This window comes from Xyrauchen texanus, chromosome 31 (genome assembly GCF_025860055.1).
Source record: "Xyrauchen texanus isolate HMW12.3.18 chromosome 31, RBS_HiC_50CHRs, whole genome shotgun sequence".
Lineage (NCBI taxonomy): Eukaryota > Metazoa > Chordata > Actinopteri > Cypriniformes > Catostomidae > Xyrauchen > Xyrauchen texanus.
In genome coordinates this window covers 27,022,895-27,040,703 of record NC_068306.1, presented here as the reverse complement: position 1 = coordinate 27,040,703, position 17,809 = coordinate 27,022,895, and the positions used below count along the sequence as shown (strand labels likewise).

General features: G+C 36.9%; 1 protein-coding gene across 1 annotated transcript; it reads left to right on the top strand.

Annotated features, from left to right (window-relative positions):
• The first annotated feature begins 308 nt into the window (after positions 1-308).
• On the top strand, positions 309-17,309 carry LOC127625364 (aldehyde dehydrogenase family 3 member A2-like). Its single transcript, XM_052100623.1, has 11 exons — positions 309-459; positions 1,820-1,982; positions 2,129-2,360; positions 4,748-4,833; positions 5,027-5,235; positions 9,364-9,481; positions 12,300-12,441; positions 12,561-12,727; positions 12,823-12,922; positions 13,329-13,567; positions 14,689-17,309. Exons 2-11 carry the CDS (start codon positions 1,821-1,823, stop codon positions 14,704-14,706), a joined length of 1,473 nt encoding a protein of 490 aa, XP_051956583.1. The 5' UTR covers positions 309-459; position 1,820; the 3' UTR covers positions 14,707-17,309.
• Positions 17,310-17,809: the final 500 nt, after the last annotated feature.

The following is a 17,809-nucleotide window of genomic DNA, read 5'->3' as shown; positions in this document are numbered from 1 at the left end:
TATATATATATATATTTTAAAGTTAGTTAATTGAAATACAGTTGTTCTTTTTTAGTTCACAGTGTATGTTAACAAATACAAGTTTTGAGTTTTTAAACGTATTAAATTAACATTAACCAAGATTAATAAATGCTGCATAAGTATTGCTAATTGTTAGATCATATTAACCAATGCTGTTAACAAACAGAACCTTATTAGTGTTTCCAATTAAACAATATGGTATTGTGATGAATACACAGCCTCAGGCTAAATGCAGTATTGTGGCCACGCCTCCATTCACGAGACTCCGCCCTTACGCTTGCGTGCTCTACTGTTAACGGAACAGTGTTTTTAATGTTTATCATGGCTGGATCAAATCTATTAGTTTGACTAAACTATCTGAGATCAAGGCTGCAGTCGAAGATCATAGAATATATTCATTTACATTGACAGAAGTGTACGGGGTGTGAAATAACCCAGGTAACGTATTGACTTGTAAGGCTTTTTGTTGTAATTCTCGACTGCGTATTTATCGTTTCCTTAGTATTAGTACACGACTGGGACAGCGGCTGACAGTACAGAAATCTACTCGAAATTGTTCCCCTTTCACCCAATTTTTTCGCTTCCAGTCTGTGAACGTAATAAACGTTTAATTACTATTGCTTAAGGCAATTATTACATTTTATTTGGTAGATATATTTAAGACTCATAAGCCATGTGGACGGCGTTATAAATATGCTTATATGATTTAATTCGTTCTTGCACACGTATGACAGTCTCATTGTCCGCTATTTTATGCATAACTTTCATAGCATACATATATATATATATATATATATATATATATATATATATATATATATATATATATATATATATATATATATATATATAGCCGTTTTGGAAAGATTGGTTCATTTAAAATTAATCAGAAATCTTGCAAATTATTATACTTTTGTACCCTTATAGCACTACAAAAATAATGCTAATTTTATATACAGTATAATACTCAATAGTAAATATTTTTTTTGCATTTAAATTCTCTTTAAAAGAATAGTTCACCCAAAAATGAAAATTCGCTCATTTTCTTACCCTCATGCCATCCCAGATTATGACACAAATGAAGATTTTTAGATGAATATCTCGGATCTGTTGGTCCATTCAATGCAAGTGAATGGTGACCAAACCTTTGAAGTTCAGAAAAGCACACAAAGGCAGCATAAAAGTAATAAATATGACTCCAGTGTTTGAATTCATGTCTTGAGACGTGATGTGACTGGTGTGGGTGAGAAAAAGTTCAATATTTAAGTCCTTTTTTTACTATAAATTCTCCTCCCTGCCAGTAGGTGGCAGTATGCATGAAGAATGCAAATGGATCAAAAACAAAAGAAGAAGAATATGGAATTGAAAGTGAAAGTGGACATTCATAGTAAAAAAGGACTTAAATATTGATCTGTTTTTCATCCACACCTATCATATTGCTTCTGAAGACATGAATTTAACCACTGGAGTCGTATGGATTATTTTATACTGCCTTTATGTGCTTTTCTGAGCTTCAAAGTTCTGGCACCCATTCACTAGCATAGTGAGGACTAACAGAGCTTAAAAATCTTAATTTGTGTTCTGCAGAAGAAAAAAGTAAAAACATCTGTGATGATATGAGGGTGAGTAAACGACGAGAGAATTTTCATTTTAGTTTCAATATTCACCCTCTAAGGGCTTAGATATCAATCCACTATAAATCTCCCTACTTGACTCTCATTCATAATGTATGGGTAAAATGTACGTAAATGTGACAAAAGTGTAACCCGAGTGAACTTAATGACTTCCTCTTTCACAGTATGTCTCGTGAGCAAAAAGCAGTAGAGCATGCCAGGAAGGCCTTCCTCACAGGTCGGACCAAATCACTTGAGTACAGAATTACCCAGCTGAAGAACCTGCTGCGTTTTGTCAAAGAAAGACAGAAGGCAATCGCTGAAAGTCTCAAAAAGGATCTCAGTAAGGTTGGTGACACGTCCACTTATGTCTTGTTTTAATCCCTATTTGATTAGGTGTTGTGCTACAGTATATGCTGAACTGAATGGACATGTGTTACATGTCTGAATTTCCCTTATTCAAAATGATCAGTGTTTTATATGTGTGGTAACAGAGTGAGTTTGGAACTCCTTTGTATGAGACCATTGGTCTGGAGAGTGAGATTAACCTGGCTGTCAGCAAGCTGAAAGAGTGGGCAGCTCCTCGGCCAGTGGCCAAGAACCTTCTGACCATCTCAGATCAGGTCTACATCCAGCCTGAACCTTTGGGAGTAGTGCTGGTCATTGGGGCCTGGAACTACCCCTGGGCTGTCACCATCCAGCCCCTTATAGGAGCTATAGCAGCAGGTAAGTGGGGTTTATTGAAGATGGTTGATCTGTGTGGGGTCATTGGAGTGCGTTGAGGTTTGCTTGAAAAGGTTATGTACATCAAATCAACTTGCCAAATGCATCTTTGTGAACATGACATGCATTCTGCATACACACAAATTGCTTGTATTTAGTGGCCTGTCTGATACAATGTGTGCCTCTAAATACTACACCAGTAATAGTTGACACAAAAAATGTATATTCTGTCATTATTCACTCACCCCTTGTCGTTACAAATACATATGGCTTTCTTTCTTTTGTAGAAAACATTTTGAAGAATTTTTCTACATGGATGCTATATTCCAAGTGTTATGAGGTGATATTATCGCTTTGTGTGAGGAAGAGACCAACATTTGCAGTATGTCATATGGGTTTGGAACAAAATGAGTATGAGTAAATTATGATATAATTGTAATTTTGGGGTGAAATTATGCTTAGGAAAATTTTATAAATGAGTCATTTATCTTGATTATTTTATTGGATCATTGTATAGATTGGCAAATAGAAACAAATATCATATTGATGGAATTTACATTTTACAGCAGGTTTTTTAAATTTGATTCTGTACTTTGTCTTGTTTTTTTTATACTGTCCTGAGCTAACAGACCAAAGTACAATTCTTGAGTCACTGTCAACAGTGCCAAAGCTGGAGGTTTCTGCTAAAGTTCAGAAAAGTATATAAATTACTTAGGATAAAGCTTATCTGACTGTTTATCTGTTAGGATACCCAAATAGCAGTTCCATTATTACTGATAGCTTCGGAAGAACCCAAAATGAATGCCCTTTTTGGCATATTGTCAATTAAAGATGATTTTTGCAGTAAAAAATATGTTTCAATGGAACATTGCATGTAAGCCTCTGTTGTCTGAGTGTACATTTCCTTTTCAGGGTGTGTTTGAAAAACAATATGTGAATAGATGCTACCCATATACAGAAGTTTGTTTTTTAGCTGGGTTAGTATCAAATCACTTTTTGCAAACGGAAAAACAGATTGTACTAAATTATGTAATTCATTTGAATTCACTGTCAGCACACATATAGTTTAAGCTTTTATCCCTCTGTCTGTTATCTTTGTCTTTGTGAATGTTGTCACCCTTTACTAAGTGCAAGGACAAGTGTGGCTCTCATGTTTGCAACTAAAGTGAAATTGAGTCATTACCAACAGAGAAACATTTTAAATCTGAAAGGGATAGTTCACCCAAAAATTTTAATTCTCTCATCATTTACTCACCCTCATATCATCCCAGATGTGCATGGCTTTCTTTCTTCTGCAGAACACAAACAATTAATTTTTTGAAGAAATGTTCTGCTCTGTAGGTCCATACAATGCAAATTAATGGTGAACAAAACTTTGAAGCATCAAAAAGCACATAAATGCAGCATAAATTAATCCATATTAATCCAGTGCTTAAATCCATGTCTTCTAAAGCGATAACATAGGTGTAAACAGACAATACAGGTCAATATAAGTCCTTTTTTACTATAAATACACTTTCACATTTTTCTTTTATTCTTTGGCGATTTGCTTTCTTCTTGCATATCACCACTTACTGGTCGGGGATGGTCAAAGGTGGAGATTTAATAAAAAGGGACATAAATATAAATCTGTTTCTTACCCGTACCTATCATATCACTTCTGAAGATATGGATTTAACCACTAGAGTCATATAGATTACTTTAATGCTGCCTTTATGTGATTTTGGAACATCAAAATTATGGTACCTATTCAATTGTATTGTATGGAATGATAGAGCTGAAATATTGTTCTAAAAGTCTTTGTTTGTGTTCATCAGAATAAAGAATGTCATACACATCTGGGATGGCATGAGGGTGAGTAAATTATTTTACATTTTTGGGTAAACAGTTACTTAAAGGGTGCAATTTTTAAGATGCAAAAATTATTTATCGTATTCCTGTGTAAAATGAAACCATTTGTAGGTTGATTTCACCTAAAAGTTTCTCTGTGGCGCTATCAAAACATTCCTCTGTTTGTTTGAGCATCCTGACCAGTCGAACACAGCAACATATACTCAACCAATTGAGTTGTGAGGCAGAACTATCTGTTTGTACAACTAATGAAAGACAAGGAGATTTCTGGAATCAGTTTGAAAACAGTGATTATTGTTGCAATTCAATGTGGTGATGCTAGTGGAGCAGAAATTACACAATTCTGCTTCAAATATTTAGTGTTGTGTTAAGTGTATGTTTGTGTTTTATACAGTATGTCTGACCTCATAATTACACCATTATTATGTGATTATGTTTTACAAGGAATTTTAACCAGGGAGATTTATATAAAAATAAAAAGATACTTGGCTTCATAAAGTCATTGTCATATTTAAATGACTACTGTGATTTTTTAACAGGTAATGCAGCTGTGGTCAAGCCATCTGAAGTCAGTGCTCACACTGCCAAAGTAATGGAGGATCTCTTACCTTTATACTTAGATCAGGTAAGATTTCTTTGTCATACATATTAAGTCAAATAAATATTTGTATACTTGTTTTAATGTTTGATTTGGATGAATTTAGAGTATTTTACTGACACAATAATGTACAATATACAATGGAATTCTTAATAACAATATAGGCCTGCAGTTAATTACAATAATTAACACCTGTGCATGCTGATGGTGATGATCACAGGAGATGTACCCTGTCGTCACCGGTGGGGTGACAGAGACCCAACAGCTGCTCAAGCAACGGTTTGATCACATCTTCTACACTGGAAATGGCACAGTGGCTAAAATCATCATGGAGGCAGCAGCTAAATATTTAACCCCTGTTACGCTAGAGCTGGGGGGAAAGAGCCCATGCTACATTGACAAGAACTGTGACCTCGCTGTTGCCTGCCGGTCAGTTTATTAAAAATTGTGAACCTCCTGTCTTTATAATAAATTTGGGTTAAGAGTGTTCATTGAAAAAAGTGCTGAAATTACTGATACAAAATCAAACTGTTTATATACACCGATCAGCCACAACATTAAAACCACCTGCTTAATATAGTGTAGGTCCCTCTCGTGCCACCAAAACAGTGCCAACCCGCATTTCAGAATAACATTCTGAGAATATATTCTTCTCATCACAATTGTACAGAGCTGTTATCTGAGTTACCGTTGATGGTGCCAGACGGGCTGGTTTAAGTATTTCTGTAACTGCTGATCTCCATGGATTTTCACACACAACAGTCTTTAGAATTTATTCAGAATGGAGCCAAAAACCAAAAACATCCAGTGACCAGCAGTTCTGTGGATTGAAACGCCTTGCTGATGAGAGAGGTCAACAGAGAATGGCTAGACTAGTTCGAACTGACAAATTGTAAGGTAACTTTTGGTGGCACGAGGGGAACCTACACAATGTTTGGCAGGTAGTTTTAATGTTGTGGCTGATCATATATATATATATACACTGGTGGCCAAAAATGTTAAACAATGTGCAGATTTAGCTGTTTCAGAAGTTAATTGGCATTTTAATTCACCAAAATGGCAATCAACTAATCACAAAGTACAGTCAGAACATTACTGATATAAAAAACAGCACCATCACTATTTGAAAAAAGTCATTTTTGATCAAACCTAGACTGGACCCATTTCCAGCAGCCATTACTCCAACAACATATCCTTGAGTAATCATGCTAAATTGCTAATGTGGTACTAGAAAGTCACTTGCCATTATATCACACAGTTGAAATCTATTTGGTTTGTTAAATGAAGCTTAACATCATCTTTGTGTTTATTTTTGAGTTGCCACAGTATACAATAGACTGGTATGTCTTAAGGTCAATATTAGGTCAGAAATGGCAAAAAAGAAACAGCTTTCTCTAGAAACTCATGTTCATACTAAAGGTGTACTCTACAGTCTTCAAAGACAAAGGACAACTGGCTCTAACAAGAACAGAAAGAGATGTTGAAGGCCTGATGTACAACTAAACAAGAGGATAAGTACAACAGAGTCTCTAGTTTGAGAAATAGATGCCTCACATGTCTTCAGCTGACAGCTTCATTGAATTCTACCCACTCAACACCAGTTTCATGTACAATTTGAATGAGTGCTCAGAGGATGTGCAGACCAGCTGGCAGATGTTCTTACCGACATCTTCAACATCTCTCTGAGAAGTGCCGTCATTCCAACGTGCTTCAAGGCCATCACCAACGTCCCCATGCCAAAGAAGTCTTCAGTGTCCTGCCTCAACCACTACCGTTCCGTCGCACTCACACCCATCATCATCAAATGCTTTGAGAGGCTCATCATAAGGCACATTAAGACCCAGCTGCACCCCTCACTAGACCCACTGCAGTTCACGTATTATCCCAACCGTTCATGCCATCGCCACCACCCTCCATCTGGCCCTCACCCGCCTAGATAAAAAGGACTCAGACTTTCAAATGCTGTTCATAGACTTCAGCTCAGCATTCAACACAATCATTCCTCAGCACCTGATTGGAAAGCTGAACCTGCTGGGCCTGGACACCTCCATCTGCAACTGGATCCTGGACTTCCTGACTGGGAGACCTCAGTCAGTCCGGATCGGGAACAGCATCTCCACCACCATCACACTGAGCACTGGGGCCCCCCAGGGCTGTGTGCTTTGTCCACTGCTGTTCACTCTGCTGACTGACGACTGTGCAGCAATGCACAGCTCGAATCACATCATCAAGTTCGCCAATGACACGACCGTGGTGGGTCTCATCAGCAAGAATGACGAGTCAGCATACAGAGAGGAGGTGCAGCGGATAACGGACTGGTGTAGAGCCAACAACCTGTCTCTGAATGTGGACGAAACAAAAGAGATGGTTGTTAACTTTAGGAGAGCACAGAGTGACCACTCTCCACTGACCATCGACAGCTCCTCTGTGGAGATCGTCAAGAGCACCAAATTCCTTGGTGTTCACCTGGCGGAGAACCTCACCTGGTCCCTCAACACCAGCTCTATTACCAAGAAAGCCCAGCAGCGTCTCTACTCTCTTTGAGAGCATCCTGAGCAGCTGCATCACTGCCTGGTTTGGGACTTGCACCGTTTCGGAACGCAAAACCCTGCAGAGGATAGTGAGGACAGCTGAGAAGATCATCAGGGTCTCTCTTCCATCCATCAAAGACATTTACACAAAACGCTGCATCCACAAAACAACCAGCGTTGTGGATGTCCCCACAAACCCCTCACACAAACTCTTTACCCTCCTCCCGTCTGGCAAGAGGTACCGAAGCATTCGGGCCCTCAAGGCCAGACTGTGTAACAGCTTCTTCCCCCAAGCCATCAGACCCCTCAATACTCAGAGACTGGACTGACACACACACACACACACACACACACACACACACACACACACACACACACACACACACACACACACACACACACACACACCTGTACACCAACCAACATTTGCACATGTCCAGAGTTGCACTTTAATTCATTGTCACTTTATACCTGGCTGCTACCTCAATAAATGTTATGTCTATAGAACACTATTTCAGTGTATGTTATGTTTACATTTAGCATTTTAGAAAGTGTCATCTTTTTGCACTACACAGATTACAAATGTGTACTGGTTGGCAGCGCACTGTCTCTTAATGTGCCTATTGTCCTGTTCCTTTTAGTAATTTATTGTACTATTCCGTACTTTTTGCACACGTTTGCACATGCACTTTATGTAGTAATGTTATTTAGTCTTTGTAGTCTCATGTGGTTCTGTGTTTATCCTATGTTGATTTATGTAGCACCATGGTCCTGGAGGAACATTGTCTCATTTTGCTGTATATTGTACTAACTTTATATGGTTGAACGACAATAAAAACCACTTGACTTGAACAGTAAAGAGAACACACAGGGGTGCAGGCCTTATGGGAAGAATTGCAAAGGAAAAGCCACTTTTCAAAAGGTTAGAGTGGGCAAAGACACACAGACATTGGACAACAGATAATTGGAATAGAGTGTTATGGATCTTAAACCCATTGAGCTTTTGTGGGATCAGCTAGACTGTAAGGTGCGTGAGAAGTGCCCGACAAGACAGCCACATATATGGCAAGTGCTACAGGAAGTGTGGGGTGAAATGTCATCTTAGTACCTGGGCAAACTGACAGATGGAATGCCAAGGATCTGCAAAGCTGTCAAAGCTGCACGTGGAGGATTTTTTGATGAGAACACTTAAAGTAGTTTAAGAAGTTCTGATTTTTTTTAAAAATTGTAATAGTAATTTTTCATGTTATTAATGTCCTGATTATACACTGTGCTCAGTTGAATGCACTTTGGTGAATAAAATAACCAATTTCTTTCCATAAGAGCAAAATCTGTACATTATTCCAAAGGTTTGGCCACCAGTGTGTGAGTGTGTGTGTGTGTGTGTGTGTGTGTGTGTGTGTGTGTGTGTGTGTGTGTGTGTGTGTGTGTGTGTGTGTGTGTGTGTGTGCGTTTATCACTGTTTATACAGTTATCACTGTTTATCATGTGGGGAACAAATGTCCCCATAAGGCTAGTAAAACCCGAAATTTTTGACTTTGTGGGGACATTTTGTTGGTCCCCATGAGGAAAAAATCTTATAAATCATACTAAATTATGTTTTTTGAATATGTAAAAATGCAGAATGTTTTCTGTGAGGGTTAGGTTTAGGGGTAGGGTTAGGTTTAGGGGATTGAATATAAAGTTTGTACAGTATAAAAACCATTATGTCTATGGAAAGTCCCCATAAAACATGTAAACCCAACGTGTGTGTGTGTGTGTGTGTGTGTGTGTGTGTGTGTGTGTGTGTGTGTGTAATTTTGGAATGATTTGCTATAATAACCATTTTTATATTTATTCTAAAGGAAAATTTCTGTGACATTCGGTCTCAGTTTAATGTCGTCATGTCAAGACTTATTTCACCTATTTGTGCTTTCAAAAATAACTCCTTTAATCAAAATAGAATATCTGGGTATAAACACTGAAGCTGTGAATTGATTTTCAATGTATTTAGAAAAATACCTTTTTCTCTTTCACGTTTCTACAGACGAATTACATGGGGGAAGTACAGTAACTGTGGTCAGACTTGCATTGCACCAGATTACATCCTCTGTGATCCCAGCATTCAAGACAGAGTGATTGAAGAGATCAAGAAGAATATTAAGGTACACATGTTCACTGATTATCCCACTAGAACATAGATGCTCTCCCAGATCCTCTAATCTGATCTATGTAGTATTACAGCATTAATTATTTACAGCAGGTTGTCTCGCCTCAAACGCACGCACTTGGTTGAGCCAATGTTGCTGTGTTTTGATAGCAATGTTTTGATAATACCACAGAGTCACATGGATTTTACATTATCTGGGTAATCAATCTACTAATGACTTTGTTATAATTGTCTCTGCACATTAAACTGGGATAGGATACATTTTTAAAAATAATACACTTGGGGAGGGCCTGGGTAGGTTAGCGAGTACAGATGCTGACTACCACCCCTGGAGTCGTGAGTTTGAATTCAGGGTGTGCTGAGTGACCCCAGCCAGGTATCCTAAGCAACAAAATCAGTCCGGTTGCTAGGGAGGGTGTAAGGGGGTCCACCTATCGGCCCAAGGATGGAATCCAATAGTGTGGCTGAAGGGCTATTGCTTGTTCTGTCTTATCGTGCGCATTAAATAATACTTTAATTATTTAATTTGAGTTCCATGTTTTATTAATCTTATCTTTTATTGTTTTCTCCAAATATGAAAAAATCGCATTAATGTATCTATGCTTTTTAATTTACAAGTTAATTTATTCTTAATATTTTTTAGTAATTCTCTCTTTTAGACTGTATTTGTTATTTCAATGTTATTTAGGTCCTGTGCCTGATGCAGGTCCTTTAACTACAAACTTATCAGTTTCAGATATTAGTAAGTTTTAGTCTAAGTCCCTATAGGGTCTCGGTTTTACCCGTTTAGTCTTATTTGGCTAAGTTCTATCATAGATTATCGACTCATCGTTTAGCCCCAGTCAATTAAGTTTGTTTTACAGATTCTCTGTCCTACTCTTAGTAATTCCTGTTTTAATTCTACTTGGCTAAGTCCTATAATAGGTTCTCGGTTCGCCATTTAGCCTTTTACTTAACTAATGGGGTTCTTCTGAAGTAGCTTATTTAAGCCAACTCTGACCATTTGTAATTAATAAGAAATCTACTAAAAAAAACTGTCCTTCAGGATGAATTAAAAAGGTAACAATTTAAACCATGTAAACCATGTGGGAGATCCAAATTACAGATTTCTATTATTAAAAGTACACACATTAATGTGTGGGATCTTCTGACTACAGAGAACCATGAACAATGTATCACATTTCCTTAAATACCCAACCCATAAACAAAGGGAATTTTAGGAGTGGTTAGGCTTGGAAGTCCTGGGGACATACCTCATTAACATACAGGTAGGGATGGGGACAGACCTCCAGAATTCTACAGCATTCGGCAAAGACCTTATAACTTTGTTGCCATTAGTTTTATCAACATGGCAAAGGGACCAACATACCAGTCACACTGAGACATTTTAAATTATACCATACATGCCTAGTTACATAATTTTTTTGGATGGTTTGCTTTGTTACATTTTTACATATACATTTTTTGTGTGTGCTTTGTGGGGGAGACAAGGGGTGGGGGGGAGAACAGATGAGTGAGTTTTAGGAGAATAGGCCTAAATTAGCCTGAGGTGAGATAGAGGTCAGATGTGAGATTTGTGTTTGATGGTCCTTGCTCAGTAGGATGCGTTGACTCAAGGTGCGTACACACTGCCAGCGACATCGTGCACGACAGCGACTCCATACCATTCATTTTCAATGAGAGCACAGCGACTTCCGGCGACACGAGCTGTCGCGACCGTTGGCGACTAGATGTGGGCGTGTCCAGCGACGCGACAAAGTTGAGACAAGTTCAACTTTATTCAAATGAAGAGCGACTAACGGAAGCGACAGCCAATAGGAGAGACGACGGGAGAGCTCACGTGATCCTTCTCTCGCTCTCTCTCTCAGCTCCTGCAGTAACGGAAAGATGGATGAAAGGCTAATTCTTGCTGTTAGAAATTTTCCAGTGCTCTATGATATGTCTCTTCCCACGTACAAGGACATTTTTAAGAAAAATACTGCGTGGAAAGGTGTATCTGAGATCGCGGGGATTTTATGGACCCAGACAGACCGGCATTTGCATTTCGCCGCAGATAAACAGCCACTCTGGCAAACAGCACGCCTTGTTTCTCATTCATCTTTGATATATAGCATTTTATGTACTGATTCCATTTATATTTAGTCTTTTCCCTCCAAAGTGTTTTTAAAAACTTTGTTTTTAGTGGCAAGAAAAGAGATTCGCTGTCAACAGCAATGGAATGACATCCGTGAATGTCATTTATAAATGTTACTAGGCAACCAGTAGTGGGAACACCCACTAGCGACTTCACCGCCAGCCACTGGCGACAAAGTCACTGGCAGTATGTACGCACCTTCAGGTGGTGATTCTCATCTGTGTAAGATCCTTTGACTTTTACGACATCTTGATTTCAGCCTTACAAGGGTAAAGTCATATGGGGTATCCTCCTTGTAGTCGCTATAATGTGGTTCGCTCTTGGTGGGGCACGTGGAGAGTTGTGCTTGGATGCGGATAATAGTGTGAAGCCTCCACTCGCGCTAGGTCTCTGCGGTAACGCACACAAAAAGCCACGTGACAAGATGTGCGGATTGACTGTTTCCACGTGGAGGCAACTGAGATTCGACCTCCACGTCCCAGAGTCACTATGCCACTATGAGGACTTAGAACACATTGGGAATTGGGCATTCCAAATTGGGGAGAAAAATGTGTGAAATAAAAATATATATATAAAAAAAAATAATACACTTTGACTTCCACTTTGAGTTCTATAACATATGAATATAAATGTAAAATTATACATTATGAGCTAATATACATACATTTTGGATCATCAGGATTTCTATACTGAGAACCCCCAAAAATGCCTGGATTATGGACGCATCATCAACCAGCGGCACTTCAAGAGAGTGATGGCAATGCTGGAGGGCTGCACCATTGCTGTGGGGGGAGAAAATGACATGTCCGATTGCTACATTGGTATAATCACTAGAGCTGCATTGCTTTAGCTACTGTATAAGTATTACATTTACTGCATGCTAGTCAGTGAAGCCCCCTCTGTGTACATTTAACAATAATTACCGTTCTTGTCCTCATAGCTCCAACAGTTTTAAGGGATGTGAAGCCGGATGCAAAGGTAATGCAAGACGAGATCTTTGGGCCTTTGTTGCCCATCCTGACTGTGAGCAGTGCAGATGAAGCTATCAAATTCATCAACCAAAGAGAGAAACCCCTTGCACTCTACATCTTCTCTTCAGATAACAAGGCGAGGAATTGTTCCCTGATGATTTGTGATAACGTGAGGCCTAATTTTACTTTATAATTTAATATTTAATGTATGGTTTTACACTGTAATTCTAGCTGATTAAGCAAATGATTGCGGAGACCTCTAGTGGTGGAGTGGTGGCCAATGACTGCTTGATGCACTTCTCAGTCAGCTCTTTGCCCTTTGGTGGAGTTGGTGAGTTTTTTCAATATGACATTTATTTTGAAAAATCAGAAGTATCAATGTAAGACACTGCAACATTATATTATACTATATGTGCATGCAAATATCCTAGGCAAAGTTTATTTCTAGTTTATTTTTAAGGAGTTTTCACTTTATGACTGTTAGTTTTATAATTTTATTTTGTGTTTTTAGTTTGTTTAGTTTTCAGTTTATTTAATTTTAGTATTTAAAAATGAAAAGTAAATGCGTAAACTGATAGCATTTAAATATGATTAGCACTGTTGCATAAGGCTGTCTAGTTTTATCACTATCTAGTGACATTTTCACGATTATTGAAGGCGGGTTAGTTTTTGTTAATGATAACGCTGATCCCAGGTAATTTGTGGACAGTAGCTCAGCTCTTTGGCTCCCTCTGCAGGTAACAGTGGGATGGGCTGCTATCATGGCAAGTTCAGCTTTGATCAGTTGAGCCACCTGCGCGGCTGTCTTATCAAACAGCTGAAGATGGAGGCAGTAAATAAAATGCGTTACCCACCACATACAGCAGATAAGCTGGGCTGGGCGCGCTTTTTCATACTCAAACAGGTCGACTTTGGTAGTCTGAGCCGCATGGCACTGCTGGCTCTGCTGGCAGTCTTTTTTGCAGTGATTTTACAGGTAATAGACCATCAGACACATCATTATAGTGCAGATTTTAATTTTAGTTAAAGAGGCTTGAGTCATACATTTTACGGATATTATTTAGTTCTTTAAAATAATATATCAAAGTATAAAAGTGTTTATTAATATAATATAATATAATATAATATAATACTTTTTGTATTGTTTCTGATCCTGTACATAATTATAATATTTTTTACTTTTACCCTAATAACCCAAGAGAGGTTTTGGGTTGCCACATACATTTTTTAGTGTTTGTATTTATTTAATGTATGTATTTATTTATTTTTATTAATAACATTAACAACATTAAAAGTGTTTATACAAGTATTAAAAGTTTAAGTGTTTATAAATATAGAATAGAACATGATATTATTGCATAATATTGTTTCCTATGCCCAAATAAAGCAATAAACCAAGAGAGGCTGTGTACATATAATATTATTTACTATATTTTTATTTTAATAAAAAATTTTTTTTATAAAATTATACAAAGTTTAAAAGTGTTAATAAATATATCATATAATATAATGTCATGTAATATAATATAAAATATTACTATTTGTATTGTTTCTGATCCTGTACATAATTCTAACTTTTTTTCCTATGCCTTAATAAACCAAGAGAGGCTGTGCATTACATATAATATGAATTACTATCTATTTAATATTATAAACAAATTGTTAAAAAAATATATATTTTTAAGTCTTTATACTGTACATTTTTTAATATAATATAATATAATATAAGACTCATTTCTGATCCTGTATATAGTTATAATATTTTTTCTAAGCTCAAATAAAGCAATATACCAAGAGAGGCTGTGCATTACAGAAATTTTACAATGGTTAATATGTGTTGTTGGATAACCATATAGATAATATATGGTTTTAATCTTAACAGCAATAAGATTAAAGACACCAATGTTAAATAAATAATTAAATGTTAATAATAGTCATCATAATAAACAATAATTCCTCCAAGTAATATGGTTCATACCTTAAAGTAATAATTCATCCAAATATTGTGTCATCATTTACTCACCCTTTATGTTATTTATTATGTTATTTTAATGTTATTATCCTTTCCTGATGATCACATCTTGTTTTTCTTTTCAGAGATACTATACTGACTAAGAATGTGAAATAATATGCAGAAAGTGTACCTCCAGCCTGAAGACACTCAGCCACACAAGACCTTGATTGGATAGTGGGCCGACTCCAGCTGAAATGCTGCTTCCCTCTTTTGCCTTACTTGTAATATCATAGGTCTTAAAACTGGCCAAGATTTATTTAAACCATTTTGACGATGCTGCCTTTCTCAGAAGTAATTGAAACTAAAATATATCATTTCAATGAAGCTAATTCTAATTGATGTGACATTTGCTTTATCTGGAGAACTTTAATCAGTGTTTATTTTAGTGAACACTCTTTATATGTAGCTAAAATAAACATTTCGATCCCATCTTTGGAGATGTTTTTAAATGAAGACCTCACAGAATAGTTTTTACGATTTTTATATTTTGAAATATACCCTTCAAGGGGTAGTTCACCCAAACATTAACATGCTGTCATCATTTACTGAATGTTAGTCTCAGTTACTATTCACTTTCATTGTTTCTTTTTTTTCCCCATACTGTGAAAGAAAATTGTTACTGAGGCTGTCATTCTGCCTAACATCTTTAGACTGATCTCACAGTGAAATCAGAAACAACAGGTTACATTTCTGTAGCTGAAATTGGTCTGTGCTTACCGAAATGCAAAACATGTTGTTGGCGGTGTATGGGCAAGTTTGAGCCCATTTTCCAAAATGTACCTTTTTGGACATTTGAATAGACTCTACTATATAAACCTATTGACAGCATCTAAAGCAAAAACGCATTTATGTATGTACAGCTTGTGCGTTACGTACTGTTCGAGAGGAAAATTGATTGCATCATATTGTGATCAGTGAAAGTGGCCTGTAGCATCATGCAAATGAGTCCTCTGCAGACTGGTCGGAAATCAAATTCCTGGAACACTTTCTGCACAAATTCCTACAAATACTAATGAGATCAGGTTTGCAGTTTGTTTGATCCATTATACCACAGACGTTATTGGGACCCAGTCAGTGTTACTTATGAAGAATTGTTTAATTGTGTCATATTAAGAAATATTAAAATATTGAATAGAAAAACACCCTTAATGTTACTGAGAAAAGGGTCTTTAAACTTAAATGTTTGGAAAACACATAAACTAGATGACATGCACAGGCAGCCAAAAATAATAGTTTGTAATAATGTACAGAAATTGGTACTTTCATTCACCAAAGTGGCATTCAACTGATCACAATGTATCATCATGACATTAATAACGTGAAAAATTACAATTTCAAAAAACTTTCAGATCTTCTCATCCAAAAATTCTCCACGTGCAGCTATGACAGCTTTGCAGATCCTTGGCATTCTAGCTGTCAGTTTGTCCAGATACTCAGGTGACATTTCACCCCACACTTCCTGTAGCACTTGCCATAGATCTGGCATAGATGTCTTGTCGGGCACTTCTCACGCACCTTACAGTGTACTGATCCCACAAATGCTCAATGGGTTTAAGATCCATAACACTCTTTTCCAATTAAATGTTGTACAATGTCTGTTTCTTTGCCCACTCTAAACTTTTATTTTTTATTTCTGTTTCTAAAGTGGCTTTTTCTTTGCAATTCTTCCCATAAGACCTGCACCCCTGAGTCTTCTCTTTACTGTTGTTCATGAAACTAGTGTTGAGTGGGTAGAATTCAATGAAGCTGTCAGCTGAGGACATGTGAGGTGTCTATTTCTCAAACTAGAGACTCTGATGTACTTATCCTCTTGTTTAGTTGTACATCTGGCCTTCCACATCTCTTTCTGTCCTTGTTCGAGCAGTTGTCCTTTGTCTTTGAAGACTGTAGTGTACACCTTTAGTATGAAATCTTCAGTTTTTTGGCCATTTCAAGCATTGTAAAGCCTTAATTCCTCAAAACAATGATTGACTGATGAGTCAATGAGAGAAAGCTGTTTCTTTTTTTGCCTTTTTTTTTACCTAATATTGACCTTGCCAGACATTGAGACATGCCAGTCTATTGCATACTGTGGCAACTCAAAAATAAACACAAAGACGATGTTAAGCTTCATTTAACAAACCAAATAGATTTCAACTGTGTTTGATTATAATGGCAAGTGATTTTCTAGTACCACATTAGCAATTTATTATGATTACTCAAAGATAAGGTGTTGGAATGATGGCTGCTGGAAATGGGTCCTGTCTAGGTTTTATAAAAAATTACTTTTTCAAATAGTGTTGGTGGTGTTTTTTTACATCAGTAATGTCCTGACATTACTTTGTGATCAGTTGAATGCCACATTGGTGAATTAAAATAGCAATTTCATTCCGAAACAGCAAAATCTGCACATTACTCAAAACTTTTGGCCGCCAGTGTAATGTATGTAATATGTAATATGTTTGGTTTGGATAGCTTCTTATTCCTACAATATAAGGGACCATGTTCACTCTAATAATACAGTATATGCTGACAATCATATATTGTCACTGTCATATTGGAAATTTGTATGCATTGAGGACCTGAAGGCTCCTTTAGACCTAACATTTGTGTCTAATAATAAAGTCAAAGTATAAGAGAAATTTATGACAAACAGAAATAATTTTTAATAGTACAATAAACATGTTTTTACACAGCCATATTTGGGTTTTCTGATTTAATTGTGTAGCACTGACATCTCTCTTACTGTAGTTAGCAGAGGCACGTTTGTCATGATATTGTTTTCTTTTCTTTATCTTCGTCTTTGTTCCCTCCTACACAAATACAGTACACAAAAGAACCCATTAAATCATGTGTACTCATTCAAGCTTGACATCATAATCACCAATAAAAAGTAATTTGTGATTTTCCTTGACACACTGACACATTTATTAAAATTAATCTTTTTGCAATCTTAAACTATTACAATTAACTTTATAATGTGCAAGCCTTTTTCAGTAACTCATCACACGACATGGATTGCAATAAGTGGTGAACAAGAACAATTGGCCAGTCCTTAGAATTAGGGATAGTTCACTCAAAAATGAAAATTCTGAATTTAATTCATATGCCATTCTTCCTTGTATAAAGCACGAAAGCAGATGTTAGGTGGAACTAGAATGTAAAGAACAGGACATACTCAGTCACTATTTCATTTTTGTAATGAAAGTGAATGGTTGCTGGGCC

Excerpts from the sequence above, each read along its gene's own strand:
- LOC127625364 (XM_052100623.1), top strand. The coding sequence starts at position 1,821 with ATGTCTCGTGAGCAAAAAGCAGTAGAGCATGCCAGGAAGGCCTTCCTC. Across the intron at positions 4,834-5,026 it reads TACCTTTATACTTAGATCAG|GAGATGTACCCTGTCGTCAC; the intron begins GTAAGATTTCTT and ends TGATGATCACAG. Across the intron at positions 12,728-12,822 it reads TCTTCTCTTCAGATAACAAG|CTGATTAAGCAAATGATTGC; the intron begins GCGAGGAATTGT and ends CTGTAATTCTAG.